We start from the raw sequence: 17,900 nt of genomic DNA, 5'->3' as shown, positions 1-17,900 counted from the left end.
ATTTTCAGTATAAGAAACAATGCTAGGTGGCTGTGCGCAGTGGCTTACGCCTGTAATCCCAGCACTTTGGGAGACTGAGGCAGACAGATCACGAGGTCAGGAGATCGAGACCATCCTGGCTAACACGGTGAAACCCTGTCGCTATTAAAAATACAAAAAATTAGCCGGGCGTGGTGGTGGGCACCTGTAGTCCCAGCTACTCGGGAGACTGAGGCAGGAGAATGGCGTGAACCCGGGAGGCGGAGCTTGCAATGAGTGGAGATCGCGTCGCTGCACTCCAGCCTAGGCAACAGAGTGAGACAACATCTCAAAAAAAAAAAAAGGGAAAAGAAACAACACCAGGGAATAGAGAATAGAGTAATTGAATACCCTTTGTACACAGTAAGATGCTTATCAAAAAAGAGTAAAGTATAATTACTTAGAATGCCTGCAAATGTGAATACTACCTTCTCTATGTCATTTTTGTATTCTATAAATAATCTCTGACATCACAAATACCTTTGACATCCATTTGGATTTTTATCAACTATTGTGTGTATGTATTTAAGATGCATATATTTCAAAATGTATGCATGTGTGTATATATATTTATATATGTATATATTTATATATTTTATATATGTATATATTTATACACATATGTATTTATACATATTTTATATATTGTATATTACATATATATTTATATATTTTTTATATATTTACATATCTATTTTTATATATTTACATATATATTTATATATATATATATTTGAGATGGAGTCTCCCTCTGTCATCCAGACTGGAGTGCAGTGGCACAATCTCAGCTCAGTGCAACATGTGCCTCCCAGATTCAAGCAATTCTCCTGCCTCAGCCTCCCAAGTAGCTGGGATTACAGGTGCCTGCCACCACACCCAGCTAATTTTTGTATTTTTACTAGGGACGGGGTTTCACCATGTTGGCCAGGCTGGTTTCGAACTCCTGACCTCAGGTGATCTCCCTGCCTTGGCCTCCCAAAGTGCTGGGATTACAGACGTGACCCACTGTGCCTGGCCTCAAGATGTGTATTTCAAATGGGGATTCAGAAATAACTTTAATTTGTGCAATTTGAGTTCTCATTTTGCTTATATTTATACTTTCAGCATTAGTCAAATTAGTAAGCTCTAGTTTCAAAACAGACTTCTTGGTGCTGCAATAATTTCTCAGTTCTATAAAATATAAAAATCTCTGCCGGGTGCAGTGACTCCTGCCTATAATCCCAGCACTTTGGGAGGCTGAGGTGGGCGGATCACAAGGTCAAGAGATCAAGACCATCCTGGCCAACATAGTGAAACTCCGTCTCTACTAAAAATACAAAAATTAGCTGGGCGTAGTGGCGCACACCTGTAATCCCAGCTACTTGGGAGGCTGAGGCAGGAGAATCTCTTGAACCCAGGAGGCAGAGGTTGCAGTGAGCCGAGATTGCATCACTATACTCCAGCCTGACAGCAGAGCGAGACTTCGGTCCAGCACTTTGGGAGGCTGAGGCGGGAGGATCACAAAGTCAAGAGTTCAAGACTAGTCTGGTCAATATGGTGAAACTCTGTCTCTACTAAAAATACAAAAATTAGTTGGGCGTGATGGCGGGTGCCTGTAGTCCCAGCTACTTGGGAGGCTGAGGCAGGAGAATCACTTGAACCCGGGAGGTGGAGGTTGTAGTGAGTGCCACTGTACTCCAGTCTGGGCAACAAAGCAATACTTCATCTCAAAAAAAAAAAAAAAAAAAATCTGTTTTATAGAAATACCGTGTTACATAGTTCAGATATGAGTTGAGTGGCTTTAAGTATAAACGTCATGTCTGTAAGTAACCAAATGAATGTGAGAGTATTTTTTCATTCCTAAATAAGTAAAAACATATATATAACCAACCAGTTATATCAGAAGACCAAGCCCATAGGCCAGTTTCTATAACAAATGCTGTTATCTCTGCGTGGGAATTTGAAAGGACTACCACTGAATCAGTAGAAACTTCTCAAGCATATCAAGATATCAGAAGCTTAGGAACAAAATGCTGTGCTTTTTTGCAGTGATATATTTAAATAAATTGAAGTATCTATCTTCCATACTTCATCTGGAGCAAGTTTACATGAAAGTAGGAATATAAAGTAGGGAAAAGGGAGACAAGAGGAATAATTTTGCATTCTTTAATGAAAAGTTAAGGTGATTTTTAAAAATTATTGTTTTAGCCTCTTTTTGATTAAGTCAGCCTGATATTTTATCCTAAGTTATAAATCTCAAATCCTTATTTTCTTACCCAAACTGGTATTTTTTAAAATATCGGTTAATCTATCACTGTCATTTTAATCAGTAGTAGGAGGCAGCACAGGAGCACAGTAACTCCAGATACTTGCCTCACACCGAATTTTTCTGAATATAAATGGATTTAAACAAACTATTTAAAATTGTTACAGAATATTATTAAACCATTCACAGTTTATTAGACCAGCAGACAGCTTAGTCTCCCATTCACAATCCCATTCTCTGTTGCTACACACCTTTATCAAATGAGTACATAGTAATGAAGGCTTGAGAAAAAGTCTCATCTTCTTGAAAAGGCTCATAATGTCAGTGACCAATATTGATGCTTAGACTAAATCCATATAGAAGAATCCACTTGTTTGTAACTCTGCTCTGTTGGGTTAGCCTTGCCAAAATAACATCAAGAGAACGATCTGTCATTGCTTTACAGTTATTTTATGTGAGTTATTTTAATTAAGTGTTGATGATAGAATATCTAAGATGTATGGGAGATAAACTGCATACTTATGCTTATCAGCAGAATATGCCAGCACAAGTATGTCATCTTGTGAGCTAAATTAGTTTAGTACTAGTTGGAATTAAAATGTGTTAATCAGGAATGTCTTATCCACTGGGGTGTCAGTAATGTCTGATGGAGATGTTCATGAAAAACAGAAAGGAAACTAAACAAATTAAGATATATGAATTGTAAAGTAACTTTGACAAAATTCATTTGATGTATAATTTATGCATCATTACTTTTCTACAGAAAATGTATGAAGTATCTCATGGAATGATAAAACTAAAAATATGTGAACATTCTTTAATGAAAGATGGCTGAAATAAGGATGTCACAATACTCTAGTGATTTTTCAAAGTAATATTCTCAATATTGTTTATTTAATACTTATTGATAGCATATGACTTCAAGAGAGTTAACACATATAAGTTTAAAAAATGATTTGCTTGTAAGTAAAATATAGAATAGCAACATACAGAATAGAAATCTATATAGAGAAAATCATATACGGTAAAGATAATGTAACTAAAAAAGGGTACATCATGAATAATAAGTACTACTTTTTTAAAGAATGTTTATGCTTTTGGTTAAATCTTATAGCAAATGTATTTTTATTACTTTTGCAGAACTATGAATAAATAATTTTACAGTCATTTTTATCATTTTCTAAAATTATGTTTTAGATTCTAGAATAATTTTTATGTCCTGGAATTCTGTCTTCAACAGAATTCAACACTGTTTCAAACCAGTGCATAGAAAATACCAGAGGAAAGATTAAATCTGTCTAAAGCCATGTTTACACAAGTCCACGTAAGATAGATTTGGTGTTTATGTAGTTAATATAATTACTGAAGATAACCCATATTTTTCCAGGCTGTATTTCACTTTATACCTTGTGTTTTTACCTAAATGTTGAGGGAAGAAAATTACTTTTTGGCAAATAACCATTTACTTACAGGTTTTTAATGTAAAGATGGTTATGTGCTAAAGACAATATGATATTAAGAAAGCAGAATGTTTTATGTTTTTACTCAAATGCTGAGCCTTTTCTTAATGGAAAGAAAATATTTCAACTAAAATATGTTGTTTCTCAGACCTGAAGATTATAATTTTTAAAATATATTTCAACCTAAAACGTTAGGATCCCACGTATAAACATGGCCTTATATAAGACACACCTGAGAAGCAAACTGCTCTATAGAATTGTTAGCAGTTCTTGTGACTGGTGTATGCTTCAGAAAAAGATCAATAAGTTACCACACTTTTCTTACAAAATTGTATATAAATTAACCTGATATCCTTTTGTTCTAAATCATGGTTACTAAATACTGCTATTCTGTAAAACTACCTAAGACTCATTATTTTCAACCCTGTCACCCCAGAAACAATGAGAGAAACCTGAAAGCAGGAGAGAATGAAGGGCCTTATTAGTCATCTAAATTGTAAGTTCTCTTGTATATTGTTAGTATGGATATTTGGGTCCCCAGCTCTTTGTTTTTTACTTACTCTTACTAGGACCTCTTGAAGATATAATTTATCCTAGTTAAGCGAGCAGGATTTCCTCCTCTAGACATATTTTATAAACATTTTCTCATTAGACAACCAGATATGTTATACCAATAGTCTGATTTACTCTTTACCACATCAACAGATACTGCCTGTTTTTAACAAGACAAATAAATTGGTCAGGTGAGATTTTATACAGGAGGACCAAGCTTTATTTTGCAGGCTTTTAGTCTTCCATTAGGGTTGTTGATCGCTTGGTCAATGGGCCAGCTACTGTACCAACCAAATGTTTACTGAACATTTGCTTCATACATTCTCTCTTCGAGTGTGCTAGCTGCTTTCTTCCATTCTTCATGAACCACATTATAATGAACAGCTTTGTTATAATGATAATACTTAATATCGTACCCATTTACCACCATTCTCTACTCATCCTCTACTATTCCCTCAAAAACACAAATAAGTGGACTAAAGACTACATATATTGTCAAAACTCCACCAAAAATGTTCAAGAAAAGAGAGAGCTTTTGAAATTTATTTTATTTCAGTTGTTACATTTCTTTTTAGTCTGGTGAATCAAGAGCATATGCTAGTTAGTGCTTTATGTGCAAATTAGCTTGCTTTCCTGAAATGCCACTACTTTTTCTCCTTTCGTGTTTGAGTGGTAACTAAAGAATTCCACATTAAGTATTTAATAAATGGTTGCACAGTTGCTGGGGGACTGAAAGTGCCAGATCAAGCAATTTATTTATGTACCACATACTTCTTAGGACCAACTGACCTTAAAATGCACCTGGTACCTAAGTGTGTACCTGCCATTATTCTAAAGGTATTCGTATAGCAGGGTGTTATAAAGAAAAGACTAAAATGGCGGTTAAGAAATTTGGTCTTCGGTTTTCTTTTACATAAAATCAGGAGGATGATCTAGTAAACTTTAAAAAGTTAAACTTCTTTCTTGAACATGTTTCTAAAAGGCATATTCAAATAAAATTGCATAAATAATATTTTATTATATATGTATAACACAGAACTTGCAAAACTTCAAATGAGTAACTTTGTGAAGAAGTGTTTTGTTAAGTAAATTGTCACTTGCTAAATTGTTTTGTAAGTTTATATTTTCTTAAACCTAGTAATTATATATTTCTTACAGTCATTTAAAAAGTTTTGGCCAGGTGCTGTGGCTCACACCTGTAATCCCAGTATTTTGGGAGGCCTAGGCAGGTGGATCACCTAAGGTTAGGAGTTCAAGACCAGCCTGGCCAACATGGTGAAACCTTGTCTCTACTAAAATTACAAAAATTAACTGGGTGTGGTGGCACATACCTGTAGTCCCAACTACTCGGGAGACTGAGGCAGGAGAATTGCTTGAACTCAGGAGGCGGAGGTTGCAGTGACTGAGATTGTGCCACTGCACTTCAGCCTGGGTGACACAGTGAGACTCCATCTCTCAAAAAAAAAAAAAAAAAAAAAAGTTTTAAAACTTCTAGGTTTTCAAATTTAGAAGCTAATTTCACATGAATAATTTTATCCTCAAAAAAGTCCAAAGTTACTTTAAATTAGTTAAGTCCTGTATAATTGTGTGCTTTAGAATTGTACCTCAGACTTCTAAGTTTTCTGATGTGTAAGCTGTCTTAAATGTTAATTTGTTCATTCTAAGGAAATTAGTGTTATTCTTTTCTTCATCATTGATTGTTCCAAATTGTGCTCATAAAATAAAAGATAGAATATAGAAAATGCTTAGCGATTGACATTTTAGAGGGTTTTTTTTACTTTTTAATGATTTTTAATTTTCTTTATTATTAATTTATACTGAAAGACTAAGATTTAAAGAACTTTTAAAGCCAAGATGAGATATAATGAGATACAAGGTGAGATATAATGAGATATAACGTAAGATATAATGAGATATAAGGTGATTTATATATTGCTACATCAATTTTAGGTATTCTAAGAAATACTGGTCTTATTTTAAGAATTAATTATCTTGACATTAAGATAGTTGTTGCTCTGATAGTATTTTGTATTCTTTCCTCTAAAGTGGAGTTCCTTCATATCGGAGTATATGTTATACCACAGTGTACTAAATCCTCTATGATAAGTGGTATAAAGTGCTGAGGAAATAGGGGAAATGGAGCCTATAGAAATTCTTTAAAGAGAAAGGGGTATTTCAAAACTGGCCCTTGGGGAATTAATTTACTTGGCAGAGAAAGGAGAGTACAGTGTAATCTCAAGGAATAAAGAATATAATTCTGGTGTTGGAGAATCATAATTATATGAGATTTTTAGATTCTATTGACAGTGTTAGAAGATATTAACAAAATTAACATTTGAGCAATGTGTCATTTAAGATGTACAGTTTTATCATATATATCTAAAAAGAAGTTAGGGCTTAAAATAGTTTGTATCACCGTTAATTTCAGGTAAATAATTTATAAAACAGTTTCATTAAGGGGTCTGGGACCTTCAGAAGGAAAAGATTTGGACTGAGGGATCTACCTTTAACTAATATGAGGATGAGAAAGAGCTGGTTCCTTCTAATTCTTAGGGAATTGAGATAAAAAGCTAAGGGCTAATGAAAGTTCAAAATAAGGGGAGGGGAAACTACTGCTTTTGTGCTAGCAGAAAGGACAAGAAATAAAGGAAAATCTCTCTTTTAGGAAAATAGAAGTCTAAAATTCCATGAATGATTCTTGATGTAATAGAAAAATAATTATTTAAAACATAATGGCATTCATTCTGAAGTAAATTATGATTCTAAGTGGTGTAATTTTTTCTCCTAAAGACTACTTGGAGGAAATGAGCTGTTCTGAACATTTGGTTTGTGTTTCTACTGGAGAATTTTTTTTCATTTTGTCACCAAATATTTATTGATTTTCTTGGCTTGTATATACTTTTATTTCTTCTACTTTGGGTTTTTCTGTTTATTTTAGACTGTTTTAGTTTGGGCTGCTATAATAAAATGCCATAGATGGGGAAGTTTAATTAACAGAAATGTATTCTTTGGAGTTCCAAAGGCTGGGAAGTCTAAGATCAAGGTGCCAGCCAATTTGACTCCTGGAGAGGACCCTCCTCCTGGCTGGCAGATGGCCATAATGCTCACATGGCGGAAAGAAAGAGATCATCTCTCTTGTGCCTCTTTTTATAGGGGTGCTAATCCCATTCATGAAGGCTCTACCCTCATGACTTAATTACCTCTCAAAGATCCCACCTCCAGATGCCATCACATTGGAGATTAGGATTTCAACATATGAACTTTATGGAGGCATAAACATTCAGTCCATAGCATACACAGATCACTAGAACATGTAGAAATGAGAATTTATACCTATAAATGTAGTTTCCATATGTCAGAGTACTAACTATGCTACCCAATTTATCTTATAAGTAAATAAGCTTACCTTATGAGTTTTTCCTAATTTTGAAACTTTTTTAAAAGCATAGCCTTGATCTTCAGTATTCATAGCACTACATGTTCTATCAAATAGGGATGATGTAATATGACTTTTGAGGAAAGACACCAGATTGAAATATTATTTTCCCTGGGTTTTCATTGAATCTCGCCATTTGGTGAGGAGAACATTCTATTTGTCTCAGATTAGTGGACTGATGTAGAAAACAATTTTTATAGAAAATTGTTTCCTATTAATTATAAGACTATGAATCTTGAAAAATCCTAATCAGAGGGCAGTCATTTTTATCTGCCTTGTTCACTGATATATCTAGCCACTTAGAACAGTGCCTTTGTGGGTGTTTAATAAATATTTAATGAGCAGGACATAACGGTTCATATGTGTAATTCCAGCACTTTAGGAGGTCAAGGCAGGAGAATCACTTGAGCCCAGGAGTTTCAGACCAGCCTGAGCAACAGAGTGAGACCCCATCTCTACATTTTTTTTTTTTTTTTTGAGACGGAGTCTCACAGACTTGGAATGCAATGGCGTTGTCTTGGCTCACTGCAACCACTGCCTCCCAGGTTCAAGCAATTCTCCTGCCTCAGCCTCCCAAGTATCTGGGACTACAGGCATGTGCCACCACACCTGGCTGATTTTTTGAATTTTTTACTAGAGACGGGGTTTCACTATGTTGGCCAGGATGGTCTTGAACTCCTGACCTCATGATCTGCCCATGGCATGAGTCACCATGCCCGGCCAGTAATTTTTTTTTTCTAATACCCAGGTGTGAACTCCTGACCTCATGATCTGCCCGTGGCGTGCGTCACCATGCCCGGCCTACAATTTTTTTTTTTTTAATACCCAGGTGTGGTGTTGTGTACCACACCTGTAGTCCCAGCTACTCAGGAGGCTGAGGTGGGAGGATTACTTGAGCCTGGGAGGTTGAGGCTGCAGGGAGCCATGATCATGGCACTGCACTCCAGCATGGACAATGGAGCAAGACTCTGTTAATCAATCAATCCTATCTATCTATCTATCTATCTATCTATCTATCTATCTATCTATCTATATGTTTTGTTCATTCAAACATATATATATGTTGTTTTGGAATGAACAAATTTCTACCATACTTTCTCATTGATAAGTGTAGCTTTTTTATTCTCCTAATTGACCTTTAATCTGACACAACAAAGAGCACTGTTGTGTTTTGGGGTATTTAATCTTTAAGTTTTTCTTTTTCTCTATGAAGCATGGTAATAATTTTCTTCAGCACCTTGATGAAAATGGTTTGTGCCTTAGGAACATATGCCTTTATCCCTACTCCCTGCCTCACCCACACACACTTCAAATATTTATAGCTATCTACATTATACTAATCTTTGTATTTAAATGTAATACTAAAAATAAGTAACACAGAATCATGAGTCCCTTATTTTCAAAGGGACTTTAGAAATCACCTGGTTTAACTCTCTCATTTTAAGTTTGAGAAAACTAAAGCCCTGAAAGATGATTAGCTCAGGGACACTGCTAATTAATACAGGTACCGAAACTAAAACCCAGGTATTTGACTCCCAGTCAAATGTTATTTCCACACATGTTACAAATAATCCTTTCTGGGGAAGGCTTTTTTCCAGTTAAAACACTGATTCACCATCATGATACCTTCAGACAAGTATTCGTTACTCAAACTTAAAAAAAAAAAAAAGGAAAAAGAATGTTGCCCCAAACATAAAGAGTAAACACATTTTAAGAGCCAAAGACTCTTTTCTGCCTATTTTTTTGTTTTGTTTTGTTTTGTTTTGAGAAAGAGTCTTGCTCTATCACCCAGGCTGAAGTGCAGTGGTGTGATCTTGGGTCACTGCAACCTCTGCCTCCTGGGTTCAAGCAATTCTCCTCCCTCAGCCTCCCAAGTAGCTAGGATTACAGGCACGTGCCACCAAGCCCAGCTAATTTTTTGTATTTTTAGTAGAGATAGGGTTTCATCATGTTGGCCAGGCTGGTCTCAAACTCCTGGCCTCAAGTTATCTGCCCACCTTGGCCTCCCAAAGTGCTGGGATTACAGGCATGAGCCACCTCGCCCAGCCCAAAGACTCTTGAAGAACCTGTTCTTCTCAGATTGCTAAAGCAGGGAATACTGACATGTCTGTCAATAGATATAATTTATATTAGCATAATCTCTTAGATTAGCATTTTACCATAAAATAATTAAAATTGGGGTTAACATTTTGAATTTCATTTGAAAGCAAATTGACTTCTGAATAGTGAAGTACAGATATTAGTGCAGATTATTCTCAGTTGCTAGTATGCAGACTCTTTTGGATTCTGTTGCTGTGTCTATACAAGCTAATTCACTAGGCAGTTGAGGACTTAGGCGGTTATCTAGATAACTTAAGGTAAGGATCAATCTGAATACTAAGCTGTATGTTATAATAGCACTAATTTTATATTAAAAATACTTTAACCATAGTAATCTTATATTTCAGGTAAAAGTAGTAGTTTTTAGCTATATTAACTGATTGTTTTGTCTTCTAGTGCTTTAATTGTGTAAAGATTAGAGTTTATAAGCGGTTTTCTATTTCTGTTTTCTTTTTTTTTTTTTGGACTCCAAAAAAAGATACAAATTTGAACTTCTTAAAGGAGGACATATAAGAGCAATAAATTGACTGAAAACAGAATCTGTCTTTTTCTCTCGATCTCATTTTGTAGTAACCTGCAGGTTCCCAGCTAGCACATACACTGACTCTTCCTCACAGCAGCTCCTTCATAGGGCCTCAGTCAGGTGGGAAGGTATAGACAGTTCCATTAACAAACACTCATTCACAATGCCATCCATTTGGGGAAAAAAAATTCTCCTTTCACATATTCCATTAAATAAACACTATATCATCTTCTTACGTTCAGATCAACATGCAAATCTCAAGTGTTCTATTTCAAGTGAGGCACTTCTAAATATCTCAACATTTGGTATTTAGTAATATTTTTCACATAATTTTACCTTGTATTCTACTTCAGAGCGGTTGTATTACAGACAAAAATTATTAGCAACCTATTTTTATGTCTCCATGTTTCAAAAACTAAATTGATACTATATTTTGAATTAATGACTATGTCATAAAACCTCATTTTGTAAAAGAAAGAGCCATTACAAAACCAATGACACAATATTTATTAAATTTTTTAAAGGAGTCCAGAATTAAAAAGACAGCTTCATAGGTGAAATTAGGTGATTTATAAAGGAAAGGGAAAATAACAGAGAGTGTGTGAATATTAAAATAAGCTTCTAGTTGACAGTACATAACTAACTTACCAGTTTATGGTACAGTTTAAAATGATAGAGACAACTTTAATCAAATATGTGAAAACTAAACATTTTAAAAATCAACTTTGTTAAAATTGGAAAATCTACTTAAGTTTTATCAGGTGGAGGTGACAGTACTACCTGAATAATCTGTTTCTGTCCATATAAAATGAACTGCTGGGAGCACATTTACATATAAGAACACAGTGAGCGAAAAGCAAAATTGCTCGCTTAATTGTGAAGTTCCTTTTGTTGGTTTGTCAGACTCCACAAAAGATACAATAGGAAAAATCTATACAGCATTAATTAGGATTTTATTTTTTAGAGGCTCCTTTTAAAACAGCTCTGGAAAACATGAGTAGCCATGTCCTCCAAGCCTAATTTCTAAAAATATTTGTAGAAAATACATTCTACATGTAGGATTTAATTCTGTAATGCACTATAAATGTGATTTCCCCAAATCTTTGTCTACTTGCTATATATTCTTAATTCATATTAATTCATTCTTAATATCTTAATAACACTCAACCCTTTAGATTTGATATTTGCTTATATTACATGTAAGGAACATCTTACATTTAAGTAATTATATGTTGAGACATAATTAAAATTATAATCTTTCTGTTGTTTCTAGAAAAATAAATCAAATTTTAAATAATTTAATAAACTTATAAAATTTTGGTGCCTAAGTCTGGATGATCAAAATGGTCTCTTTTTACCTAAACATTTCACTACAATGTTGCTTTTAGGGTACTTTTCAGACAATTTCCAGACTGACAGATTCAGTACATCTTAGGAGCCTCTGACTCATCCAGCAACATAAATTAACTTGACTTTTAATATAAGACCATTTTTTTTCTTGTGTTAAAAATATACACTTCATAATCAACTAGGGTCAAAATATGCAAAGAAATTTCAACTTTAAAATTTGTAGCCAATTTTTTTTTTTTTTTTTTAAGAAATGAAATCTTACTGTGTTGCCCAGCCTGGAGTGCAGTGGCTATTTACAGGCATGCTCATCATGCACCACAGTCTCTTAACTGTTGAGCTCAAGCAGTCCTTTGGCCTCAGCCTCCTCAGTAGGTGGGACTGTGGGTGTGTGCTACCACACCCATAGAGTCCATTTTGAACTATAAGAAACCCATGATGAGGAAAAGCCAAAGCTTTTTTGACTACAGATGACCCTTGGAAAAGAAATTTATTTATCATTTTAAACAAAGATATAAAAGATGAAATTTGGCAATTTTAAAATTATTAAAGGAATTGATAACGAAACCAAACAATTCAATCAGAAGTATCTATTTAGAACCTAATAACATAGGCAGTAAGCTGCATCCAGAGGTCCTTTTCAAGATTAAATTACCTGCTGCTTAACCTTATATTTTGCCACTAGATATTATTGCCTTAATAATTCACATTTTTAAAAGATGTTGCTACAGTTACTTTAGGCAGCTTTTATGTTTTTACATTTTCTTTGGAAAATTTTCTAGATAATCTGCAAAATAAATAATGGGATGGTAATTTTTCTTAAAAGTATTTATTATACTGAAAGCAGCCCAGAGTACATTGATTTGTGATTTGATTAATTCTAAAATTTTTAAGTAGTTTATTTTCAGATCTGTATTTTACATTGTACTGTTTTTTGTTTTGTTTATTTGTTTGTTTTACTTCAATAGCCTTTTATGTCACCTCGGTACCCTGGAGGTCCAAGGCCCCCATTGAGGATACCTAATCAGGTAAGATTTATGTGCTATTTAAGTTTTTTGTAAGAATCAAAGATCTTGAAAATGTCACATATGTTTATCATCCTATAAAAATACAAAATTTTCCTTTTTCTGTCCCATTTAATGCTATTTCTAGTCATATATCATCTGCTTCAAGGGTTGGCAAACTACAGCTCATAAGCTAGCTATTTTTTGTAAATAAAGTTTTACTGGAAAACATCCACACAGATCCATTTATGTATTGTCTGTGACTACTTTTACACTACAATACAGATTTAAGTGGTCATGGCAGAGACCATATGTAGCCGGCAACCCTAAAATATTTACTATTTGGATCTTTACAGAAAAATGTTTGCCCATTCTTGGAGTCTACCTTACACTTTGAACCTAATTTTAAAAACTTGTACAATTTTGGTAAATGCTGATTATCCTCCCATTTAAAGAATGGCAATAAAATTTTCCATGAACATACTTTTGTTTACTTTCATATAATATAGTTTCAATATCATGACTCTAGCATTCATATAAATTTTACCCAATTATAATGGCAGATTAAGCAAATAGCTGCTTCTGGAAGAGATAGATCTGTTAATAAATAAATATTTAACAATAAAAATCTTCCAACATTTTAATCTACAAGAGCTCTAAAATTTCATAATGTTTTGTTCTCAAATAGCTTTTTTTAAAAAATATCATAAGTATTTATTTACTGAAGAGAATAAAATACAATTTTTACTCACAAAGAGTTTGTAGTTTAGTTTTAGGATATAGGCACTGTGCATGTATATAACCCGAGAAAAAATTAAATGCTTAACACTATGGAATACTTGTGTCAAGATAATTGTCTTGTCACTTTCTCTGATTCTGTTATTTGTATACCTAGCTTTATCCTATGTTTAAAGTAAACCCTGTTATTACAGTAAGTTCTCTTTTTCATTCATATTCTGTTTCCATTTCCACTTTCTTCCCTACCAAAAATGGAACAAGAAAGTTAAAATTACTAATTTGCTTGACCGCAGCAGAATTCTGCTTCTCCTCTCCTAACTCTTACTGAAATTATGCTGTCTTTGAGGTGTCTCAATCTGCTGGTGCTCTCTGCTTGTAGTGCACAGCAGAAAGTGCCAGCACCCAGATTCACCCCCAGGGGAGAACTTTCAGTAGGAAGCAGTGCTGGGTCATCTCATGATGACAGTGCTTGGCAGTCCTCCTCACATTAGCAGCTGGAGCATTTTTCTCCTATAGAGTGAATCTGCATTCAGTACGCCGGGCCAGGGGAAGATGGCATGAAATAGGAAAGGGAAGTGCACAGATGCCAAGTGTTACAACATATGGGAATTTTATTTTCTCTGTGGGTAAACCTGTATATATTGACAGTCAGATCTACTTATATAGGTGCCTGAGTCTTTTAAATTTCTTTTTAAAGAAATGTGCATCTCTTATTGGAGGCTTCATGGCTTTTTAGACATTCCATCCATAGCTTTGTATATTATATAAGTCTAGGAAGTTCCCAAAAATCTGAATTGGGAAAATGTGAAATTGTAGTATAAGTGTGTTATTAGAATTTTCGACCTCATATATTATATATCAATGATGAAAATGTGATAAAATTATTAGAATTGCATTCAAGTGACATTATTGAAATGCCTGCCATATATAATAAGATACTATCCTAGGTTCCATATCCTAGGTTCCGTAGAGACTAACAAAATAAACACTTTCAGGATGAGGTTGGTGGTGGGACGGTGAAATTGTAAACCAATCTAGGTTGACAAATTTTAAGAACAGGTATTTAATGTCTTTGAGTTTTTAAAAGAGACAATTAAAAAGTTAAAGATAGGCCAGGCGCGGTGGCTCACGCCTGTAATCCCAGCACTTTGGGAAGCCGAGGCAGGTGGATCACGAGGTCAGGAGATAGAGACCATCCTGGCTAACATGGTGAAACCCCGTCTCTACTAAAAATACAAAAAACTAGCCGGGCGAGGTGGTGGGCGCCTGTAGTCCCAGCTACTCGGGAGGCTGAGGCAGGAGAATGGCGTGAACCGGGGAGGCGGAGCTTGCAGTGAGCTGAGATCCGGCCACTGCACTCCAGCCTGGGCGACAGAGCGAGACTCCGTCTCAAAAAAAAAAAAAGAAAAAAGTCAAAGATAATAGAAAGTTTTTGTATAGGCTCTCTTTCCTCAAGAATTGTAAGCAGTCTTTACCAAAATGTATTTTAAAACAATTGTACTCTTCTTTCAGGGATTCTTTTTGTCCATTCCCACCACCACTCCAATGTACACACGTACATACAGATTTAGTTAAGCTTCATTAATTCAAACAGCTATCATCCAAACTTATAATAATTTATCCTATTTTTTTAAAAAAGAGTTGTGTTAATAATATAAATAATATTGTTTTAGGAAATGTTTAACTTAGGAACATGAGCTTTTCAAGCATAAAACACGGTTTCTCAATTTTGTTATGTAGTCATTAAGGTAGAATGGGCAAAACTATTTTTGGTGACTAATTGGAATGATGTAGATAAAAACACAAATGTGGCCAGGCATGGTAGCTCACATCTGTAATCCCAGCACTTCAGGAGGCTGAAGCAGGAGAATCACCTGAGCCCAGGAGGTTGCGATCAGCCTGGGCAACATAGGAAGACCTGGTCTCTAAAAAATAAACAAATAATAAAATTTTAAAATCCACAACTGTGTTTATTTTTTCATTTGGTTTTCATGTTAATGGGTCGTAAACTAATGAAATTATGCTTTATTAAGAGTTTGTATCTAAGGAAACAGAAATAGTAACCTCTTCAGTAGTGTTGACTAATCATTTTGAATATGTAAAAGACATCTCTTTAATAAACCGATTTTACTCAACTTGTAATTACTAATGATTAGACTACAGATTTAAATTTGAGTTCCCCTGAAACCATGTTTATAGTTCTGGATTAAATCCATAAGGGTGTATATTCTTTGTACATGTATAGTACCATGTATTGGAATATGGTATAATGTCATTATGTTGTAAAAATATAGAAAGGGGTAATAATGTCTAAAATGATGAAAGGAAAATAAACTTACAAAACTGTGCATTGTAGCAGAGGATAAATATATGTGACAAAACATGAAACATACAAGTTAAATCTACAAAATATATTTGACTATACATTTTACATTGGAATTGGTTCAACTCGCAGAACGGGTCTTTGGTATTGAAGCATCTATAACCTGGAACAGAGCAAGTCTTTATCCTTCTCATGGATAAAATATCCAATCAGAAAAATTCACAGTACTCATTCAACACTATCTTGAGGAATTCAAGACAGCCAGAAATACAGATAATGTTAATCATATGAGTGACACCAAAAATAATTTAACTATTGATCTATTGATCCTATAGGATTTAGAAACTTTATCCTCCGTTTCTTAAGATTCCTGAAACACTGTCAACAGATATATGGAATTAAAAACATTGTTAATTCTGTTGTCCATTTTGTACTCTAAAGTTAAATTTGGTGTTTTAAGAAAAGAACACACTACATCTGACCATTCTACTGAAATCTTCAGATATTTGTCCAATAATAGATGAGTGGTTAAATAAATTATGGTATACTGAAATGATGAAATATTTTGTACATATTAAAAATCATGTTATAGAATTAAATTTATTGAGATGATAAAATGGTGTACCTGTTCAATATGTTAGTGATTAATGATTAAAAGCATAAAGTAGCCTCTTTGGCCAGTTTAGAATACCCCTTTCTATCATTGGGAGCTCCTTATTTTTTGTTTTTAATGATAATTACACTAATATATTTAAATTATTTCAAATCCAACAAGGCAAGATTAAAATATATTCTTTTCTTATAACTTTGAATTTTTAGTTTATCCTGGGATATATATCTTTTTCTAGTTATGTTCTACCTTTGTAGGGAAAGAAAATTAACAAATTTATTCTTATCCTTCTCAAACCAAGAAAATTTTGCATAGTGAATCCTATTCAGTCTTACCCAATTTAAGTTACAGCTTTATGGAGGTGTTATGATACAATTAAATTATAGTTTTATGGAGGCTTTTGATACAATGTTCACTTCTTTTGCCAAAACATACCTCATTATCTTATAGTCATTTCATCATAGATATACCCTTTTTGGGTAAGTCTAAATACATAGAATACATTGCCATGTATTTGGATAGAAACTTCACAGGGCTATCCAAAATCACTCTCCAAAATATTGAATCATTCAACAGATACTTGTGGAGGTTTACTGTGTCCCAGGTACCATTCTAGATGTGGGAGATACACTGGTGAACAAACTAATGAAAATCTCTCTTGTGGAACTGACATTCTAATGCGGCACTGCCCAATAGAACTTTCTGGGATGATGGAAATATTTTATACCTGCATTTATCATATGCAGTAATTTTAGTACTTTGAGCACTTGAGATAGGACTGGTGTGAGTGAAGAACTAAATTTTTAATTAAATTAATTTTAATTAAATTTAAATAGCTGCATGTGGTAAAGGGCTATTAATTTGAACAGCACAGTTGCAGTTGTTGAAATATAGAAAAAAGAAAAGTATAAGTGTGTGTGTATATATATACACACATATATATATGTCAAATGGTGAGTTGTGTTATAGAGACAAACATCTGCCTACACTAAATTTAATATCTTTTGTGTTAATATTGTTGTTTTAGAGGAATAAAATGACAGTGATGTTGAAAGGACCTAAATGCGTCCAGCATCTTAGGTTCAAAAAGTCAGCAATGTATAACTTTGAACAAGTAGCTTAGACTTTCTGGGTTTTGGTTTTCTTACCTGTAAAATAGGAGTGGATGTGGGTATTTCTAAAGTCTCTTCTAGTTCTGATATTTATTGATTAAATGATTCTCCTCCATTTTATATCATCACGGGCCCATAAAGAATTTGTTACATCAAAATTGTTACTAAATTAAAGCTTAAAGCTTTGAGAAATTCACCATTTTTTCATCATCAGTGAGCATTTAGTCTCCATGAGTAAACTATATAATGGTAGTCAAGGAGATACACAGGCATACCTCATTTTACTATGCTTCACAGATACGTTTTTTACAAATTAAGTTTTATGGCACCCCTGCATTGAGCAAGTCAGTAAGTGCCATTTAGCCAACAACATGTGCTCACTTTGTGTCTCTGTGTCACATTTTGGTAATTCTCATAATATTAAAATTTTTT

General features: G+C 34.0%; 1 protein-coding gene across 50 annotated transcripts in view; it reads left to right on the top strand.

Moving 5' to 3' along the window:
- Positions 1-17,900, top strand: part of SSBP2 (single stranded DNA binding protein 2) — a 329,283-nt gene that overhangs the window by 247,364 nt on the left and 64,019 nt on the right. For 44 of the 50 annotated variants that reach the window (XR_012413808.1, XR_012413804.1, XR_010587428.1 and 41 more), the window contains one exon: positions 12,650-12,709. The exons of the other annotated variants lie outside the window; for them this stretch is intronic. Coding sequence is in view for 41 of the 44 variants with exons in the window: in XM_073993723.1 (XP_073849824.1) it covers positions 12,650-12,709 (60 nt within the window). In the remaining 3 variants the exon portion in view is untranslated. The remainder of the gene's footprint in view (positions 1-12,649; positions 12,710-17,900) is intronic. 50 annotated transcript variants of the gene reach the window in all.

The sequence above is a fragment of the Macaca fascicularis genome, chromosome 6, assembly GCF_037993035.2.
Source record: "Macaca fascicularis isolate 582-1 chromosome 6, T2T-MFA8v1.1".
Taxonomy (NCBI): domain Eukaryota; kingdom Metazoa; phylum Chordata; class Mammalia; order Primates; family Cercopithecidae; genus Macaca; species Macaca fascicularis.
This window is presented reverse-complemented; position numbering and strand designations above follow the sequence as displayed.